General features: G+C 44.3%; 2 protein-coding genes across 6 annotated transcripts in view; both read right to left on the bottom strand.

The window, feature by feature from the left end:
• Positions 1 to 1,158, bottom strand: part of MROH2A (maestro heat like repeat family member 2A) — a 42,905-nt gene extending 41,747 nt beyond the window's left edge. Inside the window, exons 1-2 of the mRNA XM_036320291.1 lie at positions 1,077 to 1,158; positions 692 to 870 (exon numbers count right to left, since the gene is read on the bottom strand). Of these exons, the coding sequence (XP_036176184.1) occupies positions 692 to 870; positions 1,077 to 1,158 (261 nt within the window). The remainder of the gene's footprint in view (positions 1 to 691; positions 871 to 1,076) is intronic.
• Positions 1,159 to 7,310: 6,152 nt separating this feature from the next.
• LOC118661312 (UDP-glucuronosyltransferase 1A1-like) overlaps positions 7,311 to 21,531 on the bottom strand; it is a 69,011-nt gene continuing 54,790 nt past the window's right edge. For 4 of the 5 annotated variants that reach the window (XM_036319235.1, XM_036319234.1, XM_036319236.1 and 1 more), the window contains exons 2-5: positions 12,139 to 12,270; positions 11,478 to 11,565; positions 10,980 to 11,199; positions 7,311 to 8,319 (exon numbers count right to left, since the gene is read on the bottom strand). In XM_036319235.1, the coding sequence (XP_036175128.1) occupies positions 8,022 to 8,319; positions 10,980 to 11,199; positions 11,478 to 11,565; positions 12,139 to 12,270 (738 nt within the window). In that variant the 3' untranslated portion in view covers positions 7,311 to 8,021. Of the gene's footprint in view, positions 8,320 to 10,979; positions 11,200 to 11,477; positions 11,566 to 12,138; positions 12,271 to 16,382; positions 17,434 to 21,531 lie in introns of those variants that run through there. The other variant, XM_036319233.1, reaches the window with a different exon arrangement.

Below are 21,531 nucleotides of genomic sequence, written 5' to 3'. Positions count from 1 at the left end.
ACAGTAGCAAAATTACAGTTATGAAGTAACAACAAAAATAATTTTATGGTTGGGGGTCACCACAACATGAGGAACTGTATTAAAGGGTCGTGGCATTAGGAAGGTTGAAAACCACTGGTCTAGGCCAGTGGTCGGCAAACTCATTAGTCAACAGAGCCAAATATCAACAGTACAACGACTGAAATTTCTTTTGAGAGCCAAATTTTTTAAACTTAAACTATATAGGTAGGTACATTGTTATTAACTTAATTAGGGTACTCCTAAGGCTTAGGAAGAACCACACTCAAGGGGCCAAAGAGCTGCAAGTGGCTCGAGAGCCACAGTTTGCTGACCATGGGTCTAGGCAATGGTATGGCTCCATGGGGATAGAAGCTAACTGGCCCAGCAGCTCTGCACCCTGGGTCTGCTATGTCTTTGCTCTCCCATATCCACCAGCTTTGCTCCTGCTCTAGAATGATGGCTCCCAACCCCACTGTGTCAGAAGATGGAAGAGCTTTTAAAAATTGACATAACTATAGTCTCCACTAGGTGCTCAAGAAACTAGAACTTCACAGTCCAGCCCATTTCCATACCCTGGCACCTAGCCCTGCACCTTTGACAGTCAGTACTTGTGTGCTAAGTGGTAGATGGACACACGAGCAGCCACTGTGGCTGGGCTCAGAGGAGCAGCTCAGGGCGCAGGAGGCCCTACCTCTGGCACCTGTAGGCAGCGGATGAGAGCGTTCATCACCATACAGGGCTTGGCGGTGGCCTTCTCCGTGATTATCACCGAGGCCAGTGTCTTCCGCATGTCAGGACCTGCCCCAGCAGCATCCATCTTTGATTCGCTGTCTATGATGTTGAGGAGGTTTGTGACTTGTTGGAAAGTCCCTGAGACAGAGATGGCACATGTTTGGTGCTAAGGTGACCATTACAGAAGGTGCTCCCTGTGCCCCAGCCTCCCCGACACCTGCACAGCCTTAGCTGCATCTGTCCACCGAGTGGATGGAGATACTTAAACCTCAGCGAGGACTTGCCCTCACGGAGTTAGTGGCCAAGATCAGACAGGAGTGCAAGGATGTGGGTGACTTTCTTACCACCATCATCTGGTTCCAGAGGTTCCAGGTCCTCTGTTTCTTCTGACAGGTCCTCGTTTGAGTCTACTGCTGATTCTGTCATGTCTTTCTCAGGCTCTTTTGACATAAACAAGATTTTTAAAATACTTGGTGCATTGACACAGTCTAAGATGACCTCCAGTGAGTCACACCTTGTATAATCCCTTCCCTTTGAGAGTGGGCAGACTCCAGGATTTTTTTCTAAACAATAGAGGCTGACAAAAGTGATGGGAAGCCACTCTCATGATCACATTATATCATATCAGTCTTAGCAGATTGGAGAAAGAAATTCTTCTGCCAGCCTTGAAGGGTAACAGCCATGATGTGAACTGCCGATACAGGTAGCCATATAGCAAGAAATTGAGAGCCTCAGTCCTACAACCACAAGGACCTGGATTCTGCTAGCAACCGCATGAGCTTGTAGAGCATGCAGTCATCTGACACCTTGAGTGCAGCCTGTGAGATCCCGGAGCAAAGGACTTGGCTAAGACATGCCCAGACTTTGACCCACAGAAACTACAAAATAATAAATGGGTGTTGTTTTAAGCCACTAAGTTTATGATAATACGTTACACAGCAATAAATAAGTAATACACTTGATTAAGCAGACCTTCCTCCCTGTTTTCTAGGCACTGAAAATGAAAGATGAATTAGAAATCTGCCTCAGCAAGTTTCATAGTTTTTTCAAAGGCTATCACATCAGCAGCTTCTTAAGGGTTGACAAACACCAACACAGACGTCAAGATGGAAGATTCAAAACTCCCAGGTCCTTTCTCCTCTTGTTCCCAAGTTCCTCAGTCTCAAACTCCACCCCAAGGCCCCTCACCATCCTGTGCCCTTTCCTCTAGGGAATCCTTTAAAGAGCTACTCTGGGACCTAAATACTGACCTTTTCTCCAAACTCTCTCCAAGATGGAACAAAAATACAACACAAGAAGCAGCTCTGTTCTTTGCTTAATAAACATCAATGGTGACTTGGACAATGGCAGGATCAGTTGTCAAAATGGGAGACAGTTGGGCTCCTCAGTGATAACACAGATGAGGACCAGGTCTCCTGGCGGGTGGAGGTCTTCATTAGAATCATCACCGTTAGGTGCCAGACCCTTGGAACTTTGAGCTCCAACTGCCTCCCTGAGTCTCTGTCAACTGAGGACTTTGAAGAATGCACAGATCCTGTGAGAAAAACCCACATCATGCTGCTTAAACCTTGCTTGAACATTACCCACATGTCTGGTGAAGTACGGTGGCCTGTTTGGGAGAGGAAAATGGTGAGAGGGAGGTGCTTCACAGCCTGGGGATACTGTCATAGAGCCCCAGGGTGGAGAGGTGTGGTCTGGGCAGCTGGAGGGGAGGAGGGTGACAGAAAGTCCTGGGGAGAGGACTCCTCCCTGAGGATTAGGTGTCTTGCAGGATGAGGAAGGGGGTTTCCACTGGCAGAATACTTAGAAGATAAAGAACCTCAAGGAAGGCAGGGACCTTGTGTCCTTAAACCAAAAGTGAGGCCCAAAGGATTTCCCTGCCACTTACAGCTGTGAGAGAGTCCAGATTACCAGTTTGAGCAATGAAATATTGGCCTCAGAAGCCTTTCATGCATTACAGGGCAACAGAACAAGACTCACAGCCATCTGGGCCTTGGTGCTCAGTCAAAATTACACTCAATGTTTGCCTGCCCTGCCAAGAGGCAGTGAGTTCCTCTGCCTCTGCTTGGACACCTCTGATACCAGGAAGCTCATTACCCTCATTAACCCATTTCTACTTCATTGACTTTGGGTGGTTAGAAGATGAGCTTCCTCTCTATAGTGCCAAGCACATCTTCCCATAAAAAGTATGCATTGTTCCTTGGTCTGCCCTTCGGAACAATATTGACTGATATGAAATAGACACGAGGAGACAATTATCACAAGCCCCATCTTTCACAGACCCCTCTGTCCTACCTCCTCCCTCTCCCCTCTAAGCCTTCTTTTTTCTTCCAACGATTACTCTAAGTGACATGGTTGCAATTCCACAGCAGTTAAGCGGGGCTTCCCATTCTGTGATGGATACAGAGGTAGATAGGACACACCTTTGTCTTCTGAGGGTCTAAGATGCAACACATAAGATGTCATGAATTTAGAGCTGAAAGTGAATGTATCAGCTACTACTGTGTAACAAGCCTCTTCAAAACCACTTATTAGTGCTTGCAAGTCAATGGGTGGTGAGCTGGGTGGTTCTGTTGTTCTGCGCCTTGTCCAACCAAGCACAACTGAAATCACTCATACATCTGCAGTAGCCAGTGGGTTAAGTGAAGGCTGGCTGGTCTAGGATGGCCTCACACACAGGGATCTTGCAGTTGGCTAGCTATTGGCTGAAGTGACTAGGATGATTGGGATAGTTGTGTCTCATAGCAGCTAGGTGGGCTTCCAAGAGAGTGAGCAGAAACATGAAGGCCTCTTGAAGCCTAAACTTAGAATTGGCACCATCACCTCTGCCATATTCTATTAATCAATGCAGGTCACAGGCCAGCCCAGATGCAAGGGCTAGGGCAGTGTTCGGCAAACTGTGGCTCGCGAGCCACATGCGGCTCTTTGGCACCTTGAGTGTGGCTCTTCCACAAAATACCGACTTCTGCGCATGGGCCACGAAGTTTCAATCGCACTGTAAGTGCACGCCCGCACGTGGTATTTTGTAGAAGAGCCACACTCAAGGGGCCAAAGAGCCGCATGTGGCTCGCAAGCTGCAGTTTGCCGACCACTGGGCTAGGGTAATAGATCTCTCTTCTTAACCAGAAGAGCTGCAAGGACATGGCTAGTGGGAGTGGTGAATATGACCATTTTTTCTTATACACATGGTGAGTGTGTAAGGACAGAAAAAAAAAATGAGATGCCCCTGAATACATTATTTAGAGAGAACACAAAGACAATGAAATCAAGGAGAAAGACGTGGACTCTGCTTGGTTTTTCAAAGTGAAAATGCTTTTTATTTCTCAGATCGTGACAGGAATATTTGATTCACATGCAATCCATTCATAAAATCAGCCACTCTTGTGCTTTCACTCTGTAGAGCTTCCCACATCCATTTCTAAGGGAACTAACTTGAAAATAAGAAAACATTGTAGAAACCTGTGAGCTTAAAGGTATGAAAAGGGCCAAGGCAAGAAGTGGGGGAAATGTGAGTATGTAGTGGACACATTTGGTGGCACCTCTCCAGAGACAAGTTTCCCTCTTCTTTGACCCTTCGGGTCACAGTTATGGGCTCCTGGTGGTCACGGTTTCCCTCTGTAATCCCTCCCCCAACACTCCTGATTAGAAAAGGAGAGGACGCCTGGTCTAGCTGGACTAATCAGATTCTTCCTCCCAGGAATTCAGAACTCTGGGCAAGACAGAACCCAGTCAGTGTCCTATAGGATCTTGGGGTTGAGAAATCAGGAACTGGCCCTCAGGGCCGGTGAGCAATAAGTGACTCTGGAAGGGGCAGGACATTGCACCCAGAATGAAACGGATTTCACGGGCTTACCACAGCTCTTGTCCTGATTTCAAAACCCACAGGCAGGGCTGTCAGGGCCACATGGCACTCGGTGTGAGATGCCCCCATGGTGGGGACTAAGGGAGGTAGGTCCCTAGCCTCAGAGACCTCCATGGCTGTCTGAAAGGGGGGGTGGCATCCCCCTTCTTGCAGCCCTCCCCGCTGGGTAGGAGGCAGCCTGTGAGCAGAAGGTGATCTGAGGCTGTGGGTGTTAGGAACTTACCCAAACTTCCAGAGATTGGGAAGTCCACCCCGGGGCATGAGGAGCAAAGCAACCAGTCCAATGTGGCTAAGTGCTCAGGTGAACATAGGGGCGGGGACTCGGGAATAAGGGGGAGGGCCCAGGTGACCAGCCAGAAGTGGTCAAGTCAACAAGGGGGAGGGGCTAGGTGAACAGCTGGAAGTGATCACGTGAACGAGAGGGTGGGGCCAGGTCAACAGCCGGAAGTGGTCAAGTGGTTAGGGCAGTGGGGCCACATGAATGCCAAAGAGGGTCACAACAGGTCACAAACACCTCACCTTCGGTCCAGACCCTGGATGGCAGCAAAAAGGTCCCTTTCCTCACAGCAAGGCATACCCTGTTAATGAATCAGAAAGCTGGCCCTCAGGGCCCGGCCACCAGTAGGTGACTCTGGAGGGGGCAGGACAGTGCTCCCAGAATGGAACGGGCTTTCAGGGGCTTAACACAGCTCTTGCCCTGATTTCAAAGCCCACAGGCAGGGCTGTCAGGGTCGCAGGACATTCCAGTGTGAGATGCCCCCATGGTGGGGATGATGGGGGGGTCCCTAACCTCAGAGACCCCAATGGCTGTCTTAAGGGGGCGCTGTTGAGGGTCACAAGCGGATGCAAAGGCCCCACCTTCCTGTCGTCCAGACTCTGGATGGCAGCAAGAAGGTCCCTGTCCTCACGGAAGGGCATCCCTGTGAATGAGGTGGGGACAGAGGAGCAGAATAGGACAAGAGAATGGGGAAGAGCAAAGCTGTCACTCAGAGCATGTAAGGACAGAAGAAGACAAGAGAGGCTCCAATCATCCCAGCCCTTTTGTACGCTTGGCCATGAGCCTGAGTCCCTAGGAACCCCATCTCCTTACAAAAAGACCCCCTACTTGCTTAAGGTGTCTAGAGTTGGGTTCTCTTACTTGTGGGACTAGAAACATGAAGGTGCAGAGGAGCCCGTGAGAGGTCAGAGCAGCTCAGGATCCCTGAGAGAGATGAGGGGGCATGGAGCAGGGGCAGCAGGGCCAGGATATGGTCACTGGGTGGACGGGAAGTGACTAGAAAGAGGGTGGACCCAATGCAAGAGTCACCACAGGGTCTAAAACTGTGGGGGGAGGGAGCTGGTGTGAAGAGCTTGTGTTCCAAAAGCAGCCTGGGGAAGGGGCAAATGAGGCAGAGTCAGGAGAAGCCCTAGCTATCCACGTGACACCCAGCTCCAACTTGAAGCATGTATGTTTAAAACGTTTGCAAATAACACAAAGCGACAAGCAGAGGTGTGAGAAAAAAAATTAAAGGCAAAAATAATTAAGCAGAGAAAATACTTCCAGGACATGGCAGAGAATATTCTCACTAGGGCAGAACGCTCTCTTAGCCAACCCTCAGGGCAGTACACCCCAGAGGAACATAGGCAAAGGAATGAAACAGAAATACAAATGGCTCATAAGCTTGTAAAAAATTCAACTTTTCATAGTAATAATAAAATAGGAGCAAATTTAAAACAAGTTCCCACGTTTCTCTTAACAAACTGATGTTGTTGTTTTTTTGGCAGTATATTACTTTGTATTGCAGAGGTGTGGGAACCTGGCTTTCTCACACCATCTCAGGATGCAGTTTGGGAATATTTCAAACCACTTGCAATGAGAAGCGGCAGTGCCCCACCCAGACGTCCTGTGTTCTTCTCCCTTTAGTGCATAAAGCCACCTCCAACACCGCACAGCGTTTCCCTCCCCGGGGGCTCTCTGTCTTCCAGAGGCACCATGCTGACTGGAAGTGCAGGAAATTAGTAACCAGTTGGGAACAGCCGATCACTGGCAAAGCAAGTGTTCAGATACCCAAGGGCCTTGCTTCTCCCCAGCGTAAGTTGGCTGCATTTTGTGCGCTGGCTCCCAGCATCCACCAGGGGGATTCAGCTCTGTCACCCAGGGAGAGCCAGCTTCTTGGTGGCTATCACGCCCCAGCCCACTGCCCATGCACCTTCAGTTCCCAAATAAACTACTTGACCTGAATCATCACTGCAGAGAAACCCAAACTGAGACAACCACTGATTAGTTGTAAAGTCTTTCCTACGGAAATAGTCAGAAATATAGGCTCAGACTTAGCTTTTTTTTTTTTTTAAATAAAAGTGGATCCACCCAGAAGTTGTGGTTAAATACATCCTGTTATATCCATGCAATAGAATAGTCCTTGGCTATTAAAAACAAATGAAATGTTTCTATAAGACCTGGGAGAAAGTTTGTGATAGTATGAAGTGGAGAAAGAATGGTAAACAACGCTGCAAATATAGGGCATAGCTGCAATATTTTATGTGCACTTGCCAAAATAGCAACTGTAATTATTTCTGAGGATCTCAGGTGATTTTTATTGTGTGTGTGTGTGTGTGTGTGTGTGTGTGTACAATTCTGTATTTTTCAAGTTTTCTGCCATAATCATACATTACTTTTGTAATGGGAACATGTAATTTAACAATAAATAAAAGCAACATCAATGAAAAAAAGAATATCTAAGAAATATAATTTATATAAATTTATTGATATGTTTTTAGTTGTGGGAAACACACATCAGAGAAAAATATACTAGCCAGACATTACACTTTGGGCTTTTATCAAATTCAGATCCATTTGGCACAAGCAATGGTTATCCTTTATAACACATTACCTATCAATTTCATACATTACTCTTTTCCCCCAAAGAAAGAAATCATACTTTGTTCTCCAAGGGCTCTGTATCATTCATTCATTCAAGTACAAGGCACTAGGCTTTAAAGGAATAACGGTTTTCTTCTTTAAATATGCAAAGTGATATCTATGAAGTATAGGAATAAATTAGGACCTGCCATTACACTGAAGGAATTAATCACAATAGTCTATAAAAGCCAGATGATGTTAAAACTGTCATCTCAGGCGGGGACAGCAGTGGTTCCCAAACAGGCCCCATTTCTGAGTAAGAAAAGTAATGCAGAGTGAAGGAGGGACCTGTCCAAACCTCTTGGCAAGTCCTTTGTACGGTAGAAAATATAGTCCAGATGAAAGGTATTGAAGGGGGCAGAAAACATTTTCAAATATTTCTAACTGGAGGTGTGACTAGCAATTAAATTATTTTTATTTTAAAAAAACACTCTGGGTGTCTAACTTACAGTAAAGTTTTCTTCAATGAGCATGACATGTATTTCACACTGACTGTAAATTTGGATCACCTCATTTTTCACCCATTTCTCAGTGTGCCTTGGATTTGTTAGATTTCTTAGCTCGCCTTTTTTTCCCAAAGCATTTTCTGTAGCCGAAGGCACAGCATTTATAGACAACAAAGGCAACTCCCAGCACAATGGCCAAGAGGAAGCCAATCACGTCCAAAGAATGGTACTGGTACCAGGTGAGGAGGTGGGCCGCGGGGCGCAGATGCGGGGCTCCCTTGTGCCTCATCACGAACTCCACCCAGAACACAGCCAGGTCCAGTGGCTCAATGGGGCGGTCCTTGTGGAGGCTGGAGAGGCGCATGATGTTTTCCTTATAGCTAAACACAGACAGTTATGTTAACGCCTGGAACATCGAAGGCAGTGAACTAACCTCCACTTATGCTTGTATGCTTGCACATCTGGTTTTTCCAAACTTGGTAGAGAAAATATATCTCTATTATAAATAGCAAATACACACACACACACACACAATGTTCTTTATTGAGAGAGAGAGAGAGAGAGAGAGAGAGAGAGAGAGAGAGAGAGATAAAGAGAAAAAAAAATAAAGAAAAAAAAAAAGATAGAAATAAAGATAAAAAAAAAAAAAAAAAGAAGAGGGGGAGGGGAGGGGAGGAGGGGAAGGGAAGGGAAGGGAAAGGAGGGGAGGGGAGAGGAAGGGAAGGGAGAGGAGGGGAGGGTACTGGAAGCCAAAAAATTACAATTTTAAATTGTTTGAAACCTGCATGTTACTTTTCTTCTTTTCTTTTCAGTGATATTTTTGTAGGAAATTAATTATATGTTATTTATAGTAAGATAAAGGAATAAAGAAAAGGTCATGTCAGAAATTATGAATGATTTCTTGTTCAAATGTGTAAGCAATCACACCTAGCCAAAGTAAAAGCCATTTTTAAGTGCCATCTCCAAAACAATGGTAAACTGTCAACCTAACTGATCTAAATTTTGTATGAGGTTGTGTCTATGCAGCCTGTTAAAGCAAAATGGATTCCTGTGAATTTGGCAGTGTTGATAGCTGAATCAGAACATCCAAATTCAAAATGGGTTAGATATTGCAATGCTTAGTATACATGCACCAGGAGAAGAAAGAGAAGGCGGAGGAAGAGGAGGAAGAGAAGGAAGGGAAACAAAAGGAAAAGGGAAGGAAAAAAGAGAGGAAAGATAAAAAAGCACTTCTATTCAGAAGCAATTATGATAATTGCTGTCCTTAAACATGTCGGTCATTTTATTTGGATATATTACTATAGTGTAATATTAATATTGTTCCATAAGTTCAGTTAAACATCTTTCTTATATATAAAATTTCTCTTAAGACAGATTTCCTTGGACTTTCATTCATTCATTCAATATTTATTGAGCACCTGTTATGGCCTGGTTGCATAATCTGCTCTTTAAACTTTTTCCAATTTTCTTTATATCATGTAGGTATCCTCTAAGCTTAGAGTGTTGGAAATATGGAGATTCACAACCAGATAGATGGCTCAACAATGAATAGATAAAGATAATTAATAACTTGAGCTGATGGATTAGTGTTTTGAAAAAACAATCAAGTACTAAACAACTTCTACCAAGTCATTTTTAGGTTTCAAATAGGTATCTATACCACTGAACAAAAGATCAAAATTATATTACTAGTGTGAACATAGAAAATAAATTTCATGAGCACATGGGGAGAAGTTGGCTTCTCTCCATGAAGCAGCCAATTGTAATGAAGGGATGCCAACCACACTAACTGCTCTGGGTAGGTTGTCACCCAACACACTGGGCACTTTGCCCTGGGGTTCTGTGGATGTTTCTTTTTTATCCACTGGCATTACACACACACACGCACACACACACGTGCAAGCCCTATCATCTCCCCGCCCTTTTCCCTTGTCCAGGCTCAGTGTGTGCCCATGTCCTATCTCCTCCTATCTGAACACACTCCCAGGTTTTACATCTGCCCTCTTGCCTGATGTCTTTTCTGAAATGAAGCAATTACAGGTGAAAGCTCTTGACACTCTCATGGGCAGGCATGCACACACACACACATGCATGCATCCACACATGCAGAAATGTAGTTGCACACGCATTATTAACTGTTGGATGAAATCTACCTCTGGGTATCCCTTATTTCCATAAGGTTTTAATCAGCCTATTACTAGTGAGCTTGACAATAAATTTCATGTAGAGACCATTTGATCTGATGGCTTTTGCCGTTGGAATCATCTTCAGCCACATTTGAACAAACCTGTCTTCATTTTTCATTATTTTTTTTCACGTTTTTATTTTTATTTTTTTTAAATTTTGTTTCATTGCTTAAAGTATTACAAAGAGTATTAAATATGTCTCCTTTTTTCCCCTTGACCTTCCCCCGGCCTCCCCTGCCCCCCAGTGTCTTGTGTTCATTGGTTATGCTTATATGCATGCATACAAGTCCTTCGGTTGATCTCTTACCCGACCCGCAACCCTCCCCGGCCTTCCCGCTGTAGTTTGACAGTCTGTTCAATGCTGCTCTGCCTCTGTACCTATTTTTTTCCATCAGTTTATAATGGTCTTTATTATCTATAAATGAGTGAGCATTTTTCATTATTTGCCTTTCATTATAAGTGATTTCACATGAGCCCCCATGTATAAATCCCAAAGAACAAAATTTCTCACAGATTTCAGTGCTGGGGAAAGCTGTACTTTGAAGCACCTGGTTTGTTTCTATTTTATGGACACTATGCTTCCTGTAATGGAATATTTCTCTCTTTGCAGGAACTTATAGAGCAGGCATCTATTATAGTGACATTATTTTTTAAATTAAGTTATAAATGTATGAGAGAAAATAATATTTAAAATCATTCCCATGGTTCCATAGGAATCAAGCGTGCTTTTATAAAATGAATAATAATCCCAAATGATCTTACTTATAAATAGATTTTCATGTATTTGTTTGAATAATTACTGTGAATGGAATGGGCAAAACACAAGCAGTATTCCTCCATACCTTCTCTCTTACCTTTTGTCATTGATGACAGTTTTGAGGGCATTTTCTAAATCTTCAGAAGTCATTTCCAGGACGTTCAAGGACACTCCTGCTCCCCGGGTCTCCATGCGCTTTGCATTGTCCATCTGATCGCCGAACAGAGGCATCATCACCATCGGAACGCCATTGCATATTCCTTCATAGATACCATGGGAGCCAGAATGTGTGATGAAGGCACGAGTCTTCGGGTGACCTGGGAAGCAAAGAGGGAGGGGTGCCGGTGGTCAGGTCTCTGAGTGTCACATTCTGGCATCACTAGGTTGTGAAAGCACTCCACACACTCAGTGCTGTCCACAGTGATCCTTATAGAAGTCTGCAGGAGAGAATGTGGTTGAGATGCCCTGCTGGGTAAAAAGCAGTGTGGGATATGCTGGCCATAACATTTTCCAGCTAAATGGCCGTGCCTAACTACTAACCCACTGTCTTAATTTAACCTTGGTTTGACCTACACATTAAATCCTCTCCACATACCGAGCAGATCATTTTGTGGCAGCCACTTGACCAGGATTGTATTCTTCGCAAGATTCGATGGTCGAGTCCCAGTGTACCGCCACAGCACCTTACAGACGAGAAGAGGGTTTAAAGACCAGAATATGATTTTTTATAAAGACTGCTCTAGTAGCTAGAAAGTAGAGTCTTCAGAAAGAGCATAACCAGGGGGCGAGGGTGAGGGAGGTAGTGACTAAGAAGGCTCTGGGGGCTACTAACATTTTGTGAATTTATGAAAATTCATCAAGCTATATATTTATGATTTTTGCACTTTTCTGCACTCCAAGGGACAGTCTACTTAATAGATGAGTGGATGCAGAAATATAATTATACACCATTGTCCTAACTAACACCTTTTTGGAGAAATATTCTTATTTAATATGAAGAAACAATATCCTATATATTTTATTTTTAATAGATTCTCCTTGAGTCTCTTAGAGACAATGAGACTTCCAAGCGAAGTGGGCCATAGTTTAACAGAGCAGTTAAGAGTGGAATTGCAAAAAAAAGAAGAACTTGGGATTCATAATTGGGGAGTGGCAGGGGAAACCCGAGTCTAAAGTCCAACTCAGAGAATCAATTCAGAGCTGGAGGCCTGGGGTTACAGCTCTTATGAAGATAGAAAAGTTTAGCATCTCCTTACTGTCTGAGGTATTTTGCCCAAAGCATCAGCAATTTCCATGGCTTTCTTCTCTGGAATATCCGAGACCATTGAGCCCAAAGAGAAAACCACAATTCCATGTTCTCCAGAGGCATTTACATAGGCTTCATACTCCTGGAGGCAAAAGAGAAATGCCCAGTTAATGTTTTCTTGTATTCTTTGGGTGACTGCATACATTAAGCTGTGACTCAGATATCTTCCTCCTAAGAATGTGATGAAAGGTGTGTGTGTGTGTGTGTGTGTGTGTGTAAGCTTTCTATGGACTCTAAAACTCTTGCACTTCCCCTTTAAGAAGGTCTATAGTAAAGGCCTGTAGTGTTTTTCAAGGCTTCTGGAATATTCTTTGTATGGAGGAAGAATGAATAGAGCAAAAGCACAAAGCTACAGAGTGCTAAGGATTAGGCTTACAAGGAAAATACAAACAGAAGACAACCTTTAACGATGCTTGCTACCCACAGTCTATAGCAGAGTCTTCCACACGGAAGCCAGTCGTTTGGATGATTAAATATCATATTCATGTCAACTCAGTGCTGAAATGTAACCAGCCAGCCTTGCATTTTCCCACCTTTCCTGGAGAAGAGCTTTCTAAAGAGTGCAAATCAACTTTCCTGCTTTAGCAAGAAGAATATGCAGAAATATGTTGGACCCTATCTTTGCTATAAGCTCCTCTGTAGGTCTGAGAGATACAAAGTGAGGGACAGGAACCCTGACCAATTGTCCACCAATGATCTGAGCCCCTACTGTGCAGTTCAAAAAATATCAAGGGCATAAGTGTAAACCTTGGTTACCAAAGCCACCGTGGGAAGGATGAACAGGCACTAAGTCCCAACCCACCCAGCAAAAGATTCTCATTGACTGCTCATGTCCTGTTCCAGAAGCTGATTCCTTATAGCAACGTGTCCATCACTGTCATCAAAGGAAGGTCACACCTAGAAGGTCACTCCACTATCTCCAGCACAGGAAACTGTCTGTGTGCATAGGGGTGAGGAACAGTGATGGCAGATGTTCCCAACTAGTAAATTGATGACAGATTATGACCTATCAAAGACCAATCCCTGAAATAATATGGAACTAATTTTAGAGATGGGTGTCAAACAAAAGCTCTGAAAGGATGCAACAGTCAGAAGAATGGCAAAATTAAGAATGGTGGCCCTGTCTCCAGAAAGAGAGTAAGGAAGCCCCTAGATTCAACCCTTGGCAACAATCTTCACTCACATTGCCCTGTGCCCGACCTTCAAAGCCAACTCCAGCTGTCAGCAAACATACACACGCACATGCACACATACACAGCACACACCTACACCCACATACATGAAAGGCTACACATGCCATACTCACAGTGGAAATTCATTTAGAATTTATAAATAAGGTAATCCTTATTTATAAATAAGGCATAAATAAGGTAATCCCCTCCCCAACTGTAGGTTATTAATGATTTAATCAACCCCCTGAGAATCTCCAAATGGTTTTACTAGTATATGTCTCCAAAGAATGCCAAGGGCATTAGTGAGATTGTACAATGTAGCAGGGTTTTCCCAAAACTGAGGGGTTTCCTCAGGCATGGGACTTCTGGTGTTAAAACCTGACAGTCCTGGTTAGACCAGGACATTGGGCACCCTGGATGTGAGATAGAGGAGCCTTCTGACAGGGCTCAGCACACACAGTGTTCAGAGGCTCCTGCCAAGCCTGATTCAGAGCATGACCAGGAAAAACACTGAGCAGCCTTCCTCCAAGGACACCCACTGTCTAGTCCCCAGACTCTGTTTCAGGCCTCTGGCTCCAAACACTTTGTCTCAGACTTGGCCACTGGTCTCATCTGACAAGTCAAGGAGGCCAGCATCATCCTCTCCACCACCAGGCTGTATTTTTGCTTTGCAGCAAGAACATCCTGAAGATGCTTTTTCCAAGGTCCTTTCTCCTTAAGAAATGTACCACAGCCCTCATTCCTGTGGAGATACAGCTCAGCTCCAAGCAACCATTACCTTCACTCCTGAGTGAAACCACTATTGTCTAGAAAGAGACTAATCTAATTTCCCCTCCTTGCAAACGCTTGCACACTCACTCTGCAACCAGCGGGATGTGCTTACATTAATGGAACCCTAGGGCCATGAACACCCAAAGTTAAATATCAGCACTGGCCATAGTTAAATGGCCTGGAAGTTCATTGACAGGTCACAAAGGCCAACTACGCAGATTGTGTTAGCATGGCCAAGTCTATCCTAGACCAGCTTTTATGGGATTCGATAATGGTGAGGTCCACCCCGTACTTGGCAAAACTTCCCCTAAACCTTGCTGCAATTTCACAGGCTCTGGAATAGCCAAAGAGTAGAGCAACGTGTTTGTTAACTGAAAATAACCCTTGATTCCCTCACCCCTGATCATCTTTCAAAAAAACGGGGCCACTGCTGAAGTGAAAGTACCTACTGGCTCCAATGGGGCCTTTAAACTAGTTCCTTACTTTGGCTGAGAGTTTAGTATTTTTAGTTCCAGGCTTTTATTAGATTTTCCCCTTCCAAAATGTCTTTTGTTTTATAAGAACCCTTATAAGCACTTAGCATGTTGGAAACATGTCACTTTATCATTATTCATTCAGACTCACCAGCAAATACCAGTTTTTCTTCTCCTTACCATCTTCGAGTCTCTATTCTTACTGATTTTCTGTTTAGTTATTTTCCCCAGACCCAAAATATATGTATTAATATCATCTCTGAATCTCTACATGTCCATAAAGACAGTCCCTCACCCTGAGAGGGGAATGACATCTTGGAATTCTTGCATTCTATTCATTTGCTCTCAATGCTGTCCTACCATCTTTTGTCTTTCAGACATTCCAAAAGTATGTCCAGTGCCAGGCTGTACTTTCTCTGAGGACTCTCTTTATAGAACAAAGATTTTATCTTTACTCTTGAAGCTCAGGACTTTTATCAAGAGCATTGGGAATAAGACAATATCCTGTAGAGCAGCGGTTCTCAATCTGTGGGTCACGACCCCTTTGGGGGTCGAACGACCCTTTCACAGGGGTCGCCTAAATACATCCTGCATATCAGATATTTACATTACGATTCATAACAGTAACAAAATTACAGTTATGAAGTAGCAACGAAAATAATTTTATGGTTGGGGGTCACCACAACATGAGGAACTGTATTAAAGGGTCGCGGCATTAGGAAGGTTGAGAACCACTGCTCTAAAGGAATGGAAGTGTAGGTTATGTAGACCCTGAGAAAGACAATACCTACTGAGAAAGGCTCCAGGTGGCTAACGGGACTCAAATTTACAAAGAGCCCAGCTGTTTCTAAACAGGGCCCTCTCATGCAAACCTTGATTCAGGAAGAAGCCTGCAGTAAGCTGCCTGCCTCCCACACTGAACTGCCTGCTTGCAGTGTTTCTGGAATCCTATTTCAACCTATGAAACTGAGACTTTCCCTGTCCAATTGAAGCTCCATAAATATATGCCCCTCGTCAACATCTTCACCTACGGGGAGGCTCCATTCTGACCAATCAGGACAGTCATTTTTGGACTATTCAAACTGCAAGGATTTGGATTCCTCATTTGCATGAGGACAGACCAATCTGGAACCAGGTGCAGGACTTCTCTGGCTCAGAAAATGTATTTTCCCTTTCCACCAAAAACTGAAAAAGCAAGACTGCGTCTCTTCCCCACCCCCTCCCAAAGACTTCTCCCCAGAAGAGAGCAGGTTAACAGAGCAGAGAGAGCAGAGTAGAATTGTCTAGCTAGAGAAGTGCCTTACCCTAGGTCCTCCTTGTAGCCCTGTTATTTCCTAATTGAGCTGTAACACTATTGAGCTACTCCACAGCTGTGCTGTTCCACAGCCATGCTGTATCACAAGTGAGCTGTTTGCACTGCCCCAATTAAAGGCCAGGTAGTCCTATACACTTTTGTTCTCTGCAAAGGAACCCTGAACCCAGTGCTCTGGGCATATGGCATTTAACCCTTATTACCTCTCATTGATGACAATCCACTGGAGCCCACAGAATAAAATGCCTCAGGTATACTTTCCTAAAGCCTCAGGCCCAAAGAAAAAACCGAGAAGATGACTCCAAAGACAGATATAAATTACAACTCAACCTAGGAAACTTGCAAGCTAGAAGTTAAACAAGAGGGCATTTGAAACTAGGCATTCAGGATCTATCTGTGACAAGTTCATCTACCCCAAGTACTTGTGAGATTATAGGCTTGTAAAGTTCCCACTCAAATTACACACCTGGGATAATGGTTTTTTGTTAGCACAGTTGATCCCACCAATAAAAACCATATTGGGCATGATGGGTCTGGGGGGAAGCTTCACAAAGTCCGTTCTGAAAAGCCAGATAGATGCAGAGCTCATAAGGTCCTCGACAGTCACGTCTTTCTGAAGGACTTCCGAAGCCAGTAGCTCATACGGTGAATAAACCACATTGCACATAAAGTTCTCTGTCAAGGCGATGAGCATGTTCTTCACCCGTTGCAGGAAGGTCATGTGATCTGAGTTAAATGACAGACTCCTGGGCACGTAGGACGGTGGGTTGGGGCACTGGGTACCCTGATAGTCCAGACTGCATGGCAGTGCATTCAAGAAGAACACAACAGGCAGAGCCAGATACTGGGCCACGATAGGGCCGCAAGGAAGAAAAGGGTCTGTCAACACAGCATCGAAGCCGCTTTCGGCCAGGGAGGTCATCAGCTCCTTGTTGTGCAGTAGATGGGAGCACCCCGACAATAACAGGGCCGAGTCCTCTTTGACCTTCTTGTAAGTTTTGATCAGACGCTGCAAGAAAGGCTGCTTCTCAAATGCATTATGCCCAACGTCGATAAAAGACGCTACCAAGTCCTCCCTTCGGTATGGCACGGGGTAGGTCTTCAAGGTGTAAAACGCTCCTTCTCTAATGTGTATTGAGGCTTCAGGCGCCAAGACCACGATGTCATGCCCCCTCTGCTGCAGCTGCTGGATGACGTTGCTAAAGCTTAGCCAGTGGCTGCCATCCATGGGGACCAACAACAGCTTCCCAGCCTGGGACACAGCCAAGCTGAGCGCGCACAGCAGCAGGCCCAGGACAAGCGGACCTGGGCCCCGGGACCCTGCCGCCATGGTGCGCCTGCCTTTGCTACCAAGACTGGTGTCTGCCTGAGGTTTGTCCTCTCCCACTTACAGGTTCCAAGAACCAATCTATACAGCCAGTTAATGTTTGATTTTTGTTCCATGACTAGAGCTGTCGTCAGTGAAAGATAGCAGGAAATTTAATTTGAGCAATAAAAAGTTTTCTTAATAGGCAACAACAGTTTTATAACTGGCTGAAATTCTTATCAACCGCGCAGATCACATTCTGGAGTGAAGAGAGAAAGTGAAGCGTCTCCAGCACCTTTTACCCCATTCAAAGGGCATTTCCCAGGACTGAGCGAGTGTTGCCCTGGAGGAAAAATGCTATGCAGTGAAAAGGAGACTCCTCTCCTGAAGTGAAAGAGGAAGCTGACTATGGCTTTCAGCAAGAAAAGAAAATGATGTTGCAAGCCCACCTTTGGCCCATGGAAACCTTTAAGAAAGCTCAATCATCTTTGATTCATTCATCCAAAAAGTATTTATTGAGTCCAGCACAGCGCTGGGCCTGGAGGCTGCAGCAGAGATCCCCAAACATGAGTCTCCCGCTTCCTCTGTCAAGAGCGACAGATGAACAATTTAAACAGATAAACAGACACATGAGAGGCTGTGAAAAGACTAAGGAGGAGTCCAATGCTGATGGGGTAGAGAATGGCAGGAAAGGAGAGCCCCTTGAGTACGTGGGCACAGAAGGCCTGTTGCAGAACAGATCTGTATTCATTTGGAGAGGCAGTGAGAACGACTCTGTATATAAAAGGCTAATATAGATAAAATAAAACTGAAATTATACTCATCACACAGGCCCAGGGATGAGGGAAAGGAAGATACTCTGGGAAATTCTGATGACCTTATTGAAGCAAAGGGGAGAGGTGAACAAAAATAATATGTATTTATTGAGCATGTACCATGTGCCATGTAGGAGGTCAAGCACTTTACAACACACCTGTAATCCTCTAGAATTGTCCTGTAAAGGCAGATACTATTTTTCCCATTTTATAAACAAAGGCACTGAGACTCAGAGAGACAAAGTGACTTGCCAGAATCCTGCATTTCCTAAGCGGCAGAGCCTAGAGACCTGCTCTTTTTTCTTTTTTAGATTAGAACTATATACCGTATATTTATTAATATTTCAAAACTTAGTTTTACCCTATCAAATGGAGATCATAATAATTCTTTTTAATATATTTCTTATTGATTTCAGAGAGAAAAGGAAAAGGAGAAAGAGAGGGAGAGGGAGAGGGAGAGGGGGAGGGAGAGGGAGAGGGAGAGGGAGCTAGAAACATCAATGATGAGAGAGAATCATTGATCGGCTGCTTCCTGCACACCACACACTGGGGATCAAGCCCGCAACTGGGCATATACCCTGACCTGGAATCAAACCGTGACCTGGTTCATAGGTCGTCAGTCAACCACTGAGACACACCAGCTGGGCCATAATAATTATTGAATGATTGTTAAAAGGTCTCCATCATAAAATATCAGTGAGTTATTATGCACGCCACAAAGCTCTATTTTGATGATTATTTATATTATTAGTTATAGAATTCCTGACAAGAAATATATTTGAATCATTTCATTTAAAGAAGTGTTTATAAGTACATGTGATTCTATCTCCAGAAATACCAACATTCAATGAAGAGTAAGATTATTGTGTACTCAAGAAGTATGGAAATTATAATAATATTTCTCTCTTTTTACCTGGGTAAAGAAAAGTATAGACACTATAACATATAGACTATTAAATTGTTTTCTGGTCAGAAATAGTTTAATAAATACAAAATGAAATTTAGAAGATAAAACACGTAAAGATCACTGAATGCACACATTTGTTTTGCATATACATCAACAATGTAAAGTGAAAATATGTGTGTCATTGGGCTCATATCATCCAGAAATAAATATATTTACCTGGAAATGTTCACTTACATGTATGTAGAGACCCTGCTCTTAACCACAATTCCCACTAACCTCCTTTAATGCCCAGATATTAGTATGTAAGGCCATGATTGAACTTTACAACCAATCAGAAGTCAGAAGTAAAGCTGTGATCCCCACACTCAATTACCCAATTGATATAAATGGAGAGAAGGCAGAGGGCAGGACTTTGGGGCCAAGTAGAATGTGCTCACACAGCAACACCCAGTACTAGCTGGTGCCCCAAAACAACAGGTGAAGGGTCAGGGAACAAATCTGGCCATTGCCTACTAGAAATGCCCCTTCTACAGAAAGGGCAAGTTGGAGTGCAGACAGAACTGAGTATCTCACTCTTTCCTTTGGGGATCCATTGCTGTTCTATACAATCCAAGGATGAAAGCACAGGACCCAAAATTTTGACCATGAACAACAGTGGCCGCCCATACTTGAGGGATCTGTTAGAAGAGTCATAAACGTGTAACTTTAAAGCACTGGGGTTGTGTGGGGCATGTTCTCATTCTGGTATTTAGAGTAGGTACTTAGAATCCCTTTTCCGTGTACCACCATCCTTCCTCCACAAACTTCCAGTTTTGTATGTGCTTATAGATGAGTGCACATGTTTGTATACCCACATGCACATGCACTCTGAAGCTCCTCTGTTCCTCAAGCCCTCTCCATCTCTGGGACCGAGATTCTGGGTGAGGAGAAAAGAGGGAGCAATGCCTTGGCTCATTGGTGTGCCTTTATCTGCAATTCTGAAATTGTACTCCAGTTTCAACATTAAGAGCAATAATTCTCCCGAGGTCTCAATGTCATGAGAGTTCATCTGAGATTACATGGAGCCAAAGGGCGGTGAACACAGTTACCACTATAATGATTTTATAACTTCCCTGCATCATGAAGCACCTCTGAACTTTTGGGGGCCTCTGTGTACCTAGATGGTTTGGGGCCCAACTCTGCCCATGACTAGGGCATGTTGTTTACTAATATGAATAGCAGGCAATCCACATTCACTCTCAAGAATTACAACCAAGAACCACAACAATCCAGTAAAGCCTCTGCCCTAGAACCTGAGCAGACCTGACATACAAACCCATTGCTAGTTCTCCCATTCATCGAATATTTATGCGAAGTGTTGGCCCTATGGGCACTATGCTAGGAACTGGCGCCAGAAAACCAAGGTAGAAATAGTTGGTGCCTATGAGGAGGACTCCAGTGCACAAACCAGGCAATTACAGGGCAAGGTGAGCTGTGCTCTGGTGGAAGAGCATGAGTGGCCAAGGAAACATAGAGCAGGGCAGAGATGTGGTCTTGCGCTTTTTAAAAAAAAAAAAATAAGTAAATAGAACAACAAATCAATTATTTATTTATTTATTTATTTGAAATATATTTTATTGATTTTTTACAGAGAGGAAGGGAGAGGGATAGAGAGTCAGAAACATCGATGATAGAGAAACTTCGATCAGCTGCGTCCTGCACACCTCCTACTGGGGATGTGCACGCAACCAAGGTACATGCCCTTGACCAGAATCGAACCCGGGACCCTTCAGTCCACAGGCCGACGCTCTATCCACTGAGCCAAACCAGTCAGGGCTTGTCTTGCTCTTGCAGAATAGGTTGTCTGCGAGAGAGTTCCTGGAATCCACTAGAAGATGATTTCTCTTTAAGCTGAAGCCAGTCACCCACTCCTAGCTCTTTTAATGGAATCAGATTGGAGCTGTTTGTTGAAGCTCCTAAAGTAAAGGAGCTGCATAAACAAGTCCATTGCCCTCTAAATAGTCTATGAGACCCTCCCGGGGAAGCAAATTGGTCTTCCTTGAATCTCTGTAGCATTTTGTTTTATTCTGCCTTGTATCCTTTAGCAGTTTCCATATCTTTCTCTGCTACTTGTGTATGTGCCTACCTATGTATACATCTATATTGCTTACAGGTAGGATTTCAGCATCAGCTTTAGAATGACTCTCTTGCTCAGGTGCCAGTCTATGGTTTTGCAGACCTTCAGCACTCAGTAAATGTTTCTGGGTAGGTGTGACTTCCCTTCTCCCTTTTCTCTAGGCCCCATATCCAAGTAAGAAAGTACTGAATCCAGATAATTCTGCAACTGCCTCTCAGACCCAGCTGCAATGGTCCTGTTTCAGGGCTTCAGGACCTATCTGTGCCTTCTGATTCCAGGTATCAGCTGCTTTTGCATGGTCACACCCCACCACCACCTCTGAAACCGTGGTCAACAGCTTCAGGGCCCAGAATAAAATTTACACTCCTCAGCCTTGGCCTCAGAACTGGGAATGGACCCAGCCCACCTGTCCAAGCTCATTGCTCCTCTCAAGCTCTTCCACTTGACCTCTCCCTCTGCCTCTTTCCCTGC

Source organism: Myotis myotis, unplaced genomic scaffold (genome assembly GCF_014108235.1).
Source record: "Myotis myotis isolate mMyoMyo1 unplaced genomic scaffold, mMyoMyo1.p scaffold_m19_p_8, whole genome shotgun sequence".
NCBI lineage: Eukaryota > Metazoa > Chordata > Mammalia > Chiroptera > Vespertilionidae > Myotis > Myotis myotis.
Note: the sequence above shows the minus strand (reverse complement) of the source record. Positions and strands in the feature narration are given on the sequence as shown.